We start from the raw sequence: 7,841 nt of genomic DNA, 5'->3' as shown, positions 1-7,841 counted from the left end.
CTCTACTTCATCCATCCTTGCTGCTGTGGCATCCATTTGAGATTGTATTTCGGTTATGGCATTTTAAATTTTGTCCTGACTAGATTTTACTTCTTTTATCTCCGCAGAGAGGGATTCTATGCTTTTTCAACCCAGCTAGTATTCTTACTATCATGATTGTAAATTCTAGTTCAGACATCTTGCTTATATCTATGTTGATTAAGTCCCTGGCTGTCATTTCTTCCTGTTGTTTCTTTTGGGGTGAATTACTTCATTTTGTCATTTTGGAGGAAGAAAAAGAATAAAATGAAAGAAAAATTAAAAAATTAAAAACAACAAAAATCAATAAAGGAAGCTAGTTCATAGATGTCTTTTGGTTTGGTAGTTGAAAGAAGCTTGATAGAATAGAGAAAAAGGGAAAGAGAAGAAAAAAGAGTAAGAAAAATTTAAAATTAGAAAGTATACAATAAAATAGAATAAAATGAAATGAATAAAAAATTACAAAAAACTAAAAATATAGTAAAAAATTAAAAATGTTTACTTTTTATAATTAAAAAAATTAATATTTATTTTTTGAGAGACAGAGTGTGAGCAGGGAAGGGTCAGAGAGACACACACACAGAATCCGAAGCAGGCTCCAGGTTCTGAGCTGTCTGCACAGAGCCTGATGCGGGGCTCGAACCCATAAGCTGTGAGACCATGACCTGAGCCAAAATCGAATGCCTAATGCACTGAACCACCCAGGCATCCCTTTTTTTAAAATAATTTTTAAATGTTTATTTTGAGAGAGATAGAGACAAAGACAGAGACAGAGCATGAGTGTGTTGAGGGAGTGTTGACAGAGAGGGAGACACAGAATCCGGAGCAGTTTCCAGGCTCTCAGCTGCCAGCAGTGATCCTGATATAGGCCTTGAACTTAAAGGCTGTGAGACCATGATGTGAGCTGAGGTCAGACACTTAATCAACTGAGCTACCCAGGTGCCCTAAAAAAAAAAAAAAATTAAAAAAAAAAGCAAAACAAAAATAAAAATAAAATTTTCTCTTCTGAATCCAAGAAAATGAAAAGAAAAGAGAAAAGGAAGAAAAAAACCAATTTCACCAAAAACAAACAAAAGAGCAACTGTATAAATGAACCAGCAAACAGAATGAAACCCAAAAGAAGTTACATCCAGTTTCTCCTAGAACTCAAACTACGTAGCACGCTATTGTCCATACAGTAAACAGGTAGAAAGAATTGTGGTATCCTCTAGGGCATGTGCTTGGAGGGCACAGTTGGGTGGGGCTTGGTATAATGGCTCCATTCTCCACTAGGTGGCGATGCTTAGCTTACTGGGGTGGATAAATGTAGCCGGTGAGTGCGAGTATGCCCATGTGTAGGAGAGGGGAATATGGCACTACCTAGCTTCCTAATTTCTGGAACAGGAACTCTACACTCTCACTGACCAGCAATCAAGCATCCCTCCTTTGACTCAGGCTTCTGTCCTCTCCCTGCTTCTACACTGTCCATGTCCAAGCCGTCAGCCTGCCAGGTAGCACCTCCCTCCTGAATTTTTCTCAGATGCGGCTGTGTTTCCAAACCCCTCACTTCTGAGAACCCTGTGGCTTGGATTGGCTCCAACCCTCTTGGGGAGCATCTTGCTGAGCAATGGCTGGGTGCTGAATTGCCTCAGAGAATGTTCATGTGATTGTGCTGTGGCAGAGGTTCAGAGATTGTGGTTGGGTGCTGACTTGCCCCAGAAAAAGTTCATTGGACTGCACAGCAGCAAACTTTCAGAGATTATGGCAAATCACAACACATAGCTGGTGCCAGGTTTCACTGTACTCTGGCATCTTTGTTCTAATACCAGCAAATGTGGCTATTCTCTGGAGTTCACTGAGACTTTTGGCTGTGGGGAGGCCATATTTCCTCCATGCAGGGGCACCAGTTCTCCCCAAGTGGCCTACGGACCCCTCAGACCTCACTGCCTGCTCCTGGGGATTTGCCCTTCCTCCCCACCAGAGCAGCACCAGGTACTGAGCTCTGGAATTTCTGACTCTGTGATCTCCTGTTTATAGAGTCCTAATGGTATTGAAACCCTCTCCTTTCTCCCTGTCAGTGGTTTTGGGGAAGAGATTTCTTGTTCATTCCCTTATGTTTCCACTCTTTCTCTTTCTGTCCAGCTACTTTTGGGGACAGTGCTTTTCCTGTACTTTCCTGATGTGTCACACTCTCCACTCCCCTCTCCCTCCTTGCTCTGTCCTCTGTCTGCAGAAACAGCTCCCTATCCTGTGTGGCTTCTCTCTCTCCCAGTTCACCTTTCCAAACTGCCCACCTGCCAGCTCCCTTTTTTTCAAAGAAGTCCCCAAACATACTCCTAAGTCAGTATGGACAGATTTGTCTCCCATTTGCCACCTCTCCCCTCTCCATTGTGTAAACTGCCATTTTTTATGTTATCTTTCTGTGCAGGCTGCTGTCTCATGTCACCCAGTGCTGAATCAGCTAAATTTTAAAGCTCCAGGCTTCAAGTCCCACGGGTTTTACAAACTCACAGAATTTGGCCTCTCTGTTTTTCAAAACTAAACATTATGGGGATTAGTCTTCGCTGTGTGAGTGCCCTTGGATGACGACCCATTGCTCTGCCCTCTCCATTCATGCAGCTACCTCTCTCCGCAGGGAGCCTTCCTCTGCCTTTCTGACTTCCATAACCTTTCATGTGCAGCTGCTTCTCTATATTTAGTTGTGGAGTTTGTTCTGCCAGTCTTGGATCGCTCTCTGGTTTATTGACTTGGATGTTGATGATATTTAGTTGTAAATGTGGAATGAGATTAGATCAGGGTCCTCCTACTCTGCCGTCTTCTCAAGCTCTCCCATACATTATCTCTTAAGATTGTCATGGAAACATCATTCCAGAATTGGAATGTCCTTTCTTAGAATCTAGGAGGACTTTCCGTTCATTTTGAGCAAATGATCTCCCTGGCTTTTCCCCCTCCCCAACTATATCCTCAAGGACATATTACAGACACAAATTCGTTTAAAAAGAAACAAACTTTTTAAATTTAACAACTGTGTAAATAAGGGTTTTTAAATGGCCACGCCTCTTTCTATTGTACTGTCAAGAAAACTTTTATAATATAAATGGGGCTATGTTACTCCTCTGCTCAAAACTCTCCAAAGGCTTCCCATCTCACACAGAATTAAATGTTCTTACTAGGGTGCACAAAGTTTGCACAATGTGGCCTTCCGATCATTCTCTTTGACTCTATCCACAAATTTTCCCCCTTAATTTTTCTACTTCAGCCAAGCCAACCTCCTTGAAGTTACTTGAACATAATTCTCCCTTGGGATCTTATAGGAAATTTGTTTCCCTCTGCCTGGAATGCTCTTGTCTCTATGTGGCTCATTTCCTCATCTACTCAAGCTTTTGTTTAAACGTTGCCTTCTTCGTGTGGCCTTCCCTGATGATCATCCTATTTAAAATTTCAGCTCTTTCTTCCACACTTCCTGTCCTTATTTCCACTTTCTCCATAGTGCGTATCATGCTTTGACATCCTATGTATTTTACTTATTTTTGTTTGAATTGTCCCCTACTAGAAAGTAAACTATGTGGATAGTGGTCTTTCAACATTTTGGTCATGGTGTATCTCTGGTACTTAGAAGAGTGTCAAGAACATAGTAAATACTAACCAACTCTTTGTTGAAAGAATTATTACAATTTTATCTGATGTTAGGACACATATCACTTATATAAACATGAAACTTTCAGCCTGTCCCTACTTGGAAGATTCTCACCATGCAGACCCAAGGGATAACAAAGTCATTGCTATTAAATTCCTTAAGTATGTGTCCATTAGGCATTTAAATTAGATTCTTTATCCACTTTAAAAAATACTGGTCTTATTTTTTTCATCAATGTTTTGAATACCCCAATGATATGCACTTGGGATAACTGCCCTTCTACGTTCTGCCACTATCTTCAAATAACCAAAACTAAACAGTATGCAATAGCATAGTATGATGCCCTCATATTACTATCTACTGGAGGTATCCATGTTGGAAATATTGTTGTTACATTTGCAATGTAAAGTGAACCAGCTATGGTTTAATTCTACCAGGTTGGTTGAAGAATAAAGGATTGAGGGACCTCACTGAAAAATATATTCTTTAAAGTGTGCATTGGAGAATTGGTAGCAGTAAATCAAGTCTTTCTTAATTAATTTTTTTATGTCTGGACATTGGTTTGCTTGGTCTCATGTAGACTAGTTTATGTTCATTCTATCCTCAGGATTTTCTTCAGTGCAGCCTTCATTTCCTTGTTTCGTAAGCTATATATCAGAGGGTTTAAGAAGGGAGTCACCACGGAGTAGAACAAAGTCAAAATCTTCTGCATTTCAGCTGGGTTATCAGCTGTGGGGCTCACATACATTGCCAAAAGTGCTCCAAAGAATAAGCATACCACTGTCAGATGTGATCCGCAGGTGGAAAAGGCCTTCCACAGGCCAGCAGCTGAAGGCATTTTTAACACAGCTCTCAGTAAAAGAGTATAGGAGCCAAGAATATACAGAAGTGTGAGGATGATAATGAGGGAGTTCAGGACATAGAAGATGATCTCCATGACTGGAGCTGAGGCACAGGACAGAGCCATCAGTGGGTCCATGTCACACATAAAGTGATCAATGGTGTTGGGTCCACAGAAAGGCAATTGAGAGAGCTGTATAGTGGAGACAGAGTAACTAAGGAACCCAAACACCCAACAAAGAGATATCAAGATATAGCAGAGTTGTTGGGTCATGGTGGTTGAGTAGTGCAGTGGGTGACAGATAGCGAGGTACCGATCATATGCCATGATGCATAGGAAATATGCCTCAGTTGTACCAAAGGAAGTAAAAAAATATAACTGGAGGAAACAGCCAACAAAAGAGATGGTTTTTGTCTCTGAGAGGAAATTGACTAGCATACTGGGCACAGTGGAGGTAATGTACAAGATTTCAAGGAAAGCAAAATTCCCTAGGAAAATATACATTGGGGTATGGAGCCTTTGGTCCAACCTCACAGCACAGACAATGGTCCCATTTCCCATTACAGTAAATATATAGATTCCAAAGAACAGTGAGAAAAGGAAACTTTGCAACTCCTGAGAACCAGGGAAGCCTAGGAGGACAAACTCAGTCACAGTGCTTGTCTCTGAACTGTTCATGAATTCCAGGGCTGCAGAGGAGAAAGAAAACACCATTATACAAGTTATTTTGTTTCCTGGAAAACTGGTAGGAAACCTATGCAAGGTGTGTATGTTGGCTATTTGGCAATTAGTTTGGAATAACTCATCTATTAACTCATCAGCTCTTATTTAAAAGTAACCAGTCAATAATTCTGACTATCCCAAATTTCAATAAACTTTGATTTATAATAATGGCATATTTATGTTTTTTGGATTTTCATTATCAGTGGGGTGAGGTTTAAAATGTAAATACCACCTTCCCTTTGAGACTTTGGAAACTCAGAGTATTACCCTCTGTTAAATGCAGTAAAGTGGTTATCAGTTTGTATTTTTTCCCCACCCACAGTTAACTATTTCTGACAGAACAGCTTTTAGTCTGTGTTAAGTTTTTAGCCAAGAATTAGGACTGGAATAACATTTTTTTTTTTACATCTCTCACTAAGTAGAAAGTACTTGACATCTCTGATAATCTAGGGCTGTGAATGTCCATTATGCTCTCTGAGCTTTTCACATCAGAATAATTTTCTCATATAACATATTAATGAATTTTAAATTTTAGCATAAAAGCCAGGAGGAGAGGTCATAGCAAGATTTTTCTGGAGAGTTGAGAGTTAATGGTTACCTCAGAATATTACTTGAATTAACTTTATGCTTTTATTTTAAACTTCCCTAATTTGTCATACCTGAGTGGCTCTGTTGCTTAAGCATCAACTTCGGCTCAGGTCATGGTCTCCCTGTCGGTGGGTTTGAGCCCTGTGATGAGCTCTGTGCTCACAGCTCGGAGCCTGGGGCCTGCTTCCGATTCTATCTCCCTCTCTCTCTGCCCCCTGACCCCACCACCACTTGTGCACATACTCTCTCTCGAAATAAATAATTTAAAAACTTCAAAAAGTCCCCTAATTTGTCAATTGAATCTTCCCTATTTTAAACAAGTGCAGTGTTTGAATAATTTACGTAAATCTCTCATTAAAGAGTTTGTTTCAAGTCAAGTACTTGTTTCAAAATATACTTTTAAGGATTCATTCTTATGTTGTCCACATATCACAGATGATGAGTGTCAGCATTTCTGATTGCAACTTCACCTGCCCACGTACAGGAAACTGAATCTTCATAAACTGGGAAAGGTTAATTATTAAAAGTCAAATAGACAAGCAAACATAACGTAGCTCTAAATGTTGCAAAAGGTTAATTCTTGTTGAGCACAAATGATATTTTCTCTCATTTTGGTTACACACAAGCCGTATGTAAAAATATTAAATAAGATTTCTCCAAATGGAAGGATATTTTTAAACATTAAGTTATTCAATACATTTCAAGTAATCTAAAATGCTTATGTCCTGTTATTTCAATTTACTAGTGCTACAAATGCTGTAAACACTACATTTACCTTACCCAAGTAAAATTTACTTTCAAAATGAAAATATTAATTTTTTAATAATTAAGAATATGAAAAGTATAGAAACAGACCAAAAATCCCTAAAACAATCCCACTTCCTAGAATAAAAATTTTTTAACTCTTTGAAGAATTGCATCCTTCTTTTATTTAAAAATTAAAATGGGATTTTTCAAAATATGCTGTTTAGAACCTGTTTTAAGGCTTAATATACTTTAGTATTTCTTAAATGTTAAAAATATAGCTCTACTCCATATGATCCAGTAATTTCACTTCTGGGTATTTACCTGAAGAAAAATTAGACATTAATTTGGAAAGATATATGCATGCCTATGTTTATTGCAGCATTATTTATAATAGCCAATATATGGAAGCAACCTAAGTGTTCATCAGTAGATGAATGAATAAAAAAGATGTGGTTTATATACACAATGGAATATTACTCAGGCATAAAAAACTAAAATCTTGCCATTTGAGACAACACGGATGAACCTAAAGGGTTTTATGCTAAGTGAAGTAAGTTAGAGAAAGACAAACACCATATGATTTCACTTGTATGTTGAATCTAAAAAGCAAAACAAAAAACAAAAACATAGAAACAGAGTCATAAATATAGAGAACGAATTGATGGTTGCCAGTGTGGAGGGGGCTGGGAGAGTAGAGGAAATAAGTAAAGGGGATTAAGAGACACAAAATTCCAGTTATAAAATACAGCATAGGGAATATAGTCAATAATATTGTAATAACATTGTATGGTGATAGTAACTATCTTTATGGTGGTGAGCACTTAAAAACATTTTTTTAATGTTTATTTTTGAGAGAGACGGAGACAGAGTGTGAGTTGGGGAGGGGCAGAGAGAGAAGGAGAGACACAGAATCCGAAGCAGGCTTCAGGCTCTGAGCTGTCAGCACAGAGCCTGATGCAGGGCTCAAACCCATGAACTGCAAGATCATGACCTGAGCTGAAGTCAGTTGCTTAACCAACTGACCCACCTAGACTCCCCATATGGTGGTGAGCATTTTGTAATGTAGGTAATTGTCAAATCACTATGTTGTGCACCTGAAACTAATATATATGCCAACTACAATTAAAATGTAAAAATATATATTATAGCTCTATATCATCAGTTCAATGGCTGCATTGTCTTCCATAGATTTAATCAACTCCCTTTTGATAGATTTAGATTATCAATGTTTTGTATTACTTTATTAATATTCTTAAACATATATCTTAAGATACTTGACCCATACAGTGAGCTTATAATGATTAAAAA

The 7,841-nt window shown here is 38.5% G+C and overlaps 1 protein-coding gene across 1 annotated transcript; it reads right to left on the bottom strand.

Annotated features, from left to right (window-relative positions):
- Window positions 1-4,226: 4,226 nt before the first annotated feature.
- LOC144244169 (olfactory receptor 11H7-like) lies at window positions 4,227-5,153 on the bottom strand. Its single transcript, XM_077779394.1, has one exon. It carries the CDS (start codon window positions 5,151-5,153, stop codon window positions 4,227-4,229), a length of 927 nt encoding a protein of 308 aa, XP_077635520.1.
- Between the last annotated feature and the right edge of the window lie 2,688 nt (window positions 5,154-7,841).

This window comes from Crocuta crocuta, unplaced genomic scaffold (genome assembly GCF_008692635.1).
Source record: "Crocuta crocuta isolate KB4526 unplaced genomic scaffold, BGI_CrCroc_1.0 scaffold867, whole genome shotgun sequence".
Lineage (NCBI taxonomy): Eukaryota > Metazoa > Chordata > Mammalia > Carnivora > Hyaenidae > Crocuta > Crocuta crocuta.
Note: the sequence above shows the minus strand (reverse complement) of the source record. Positions and strands in the feature narration are given on the sequence as shown.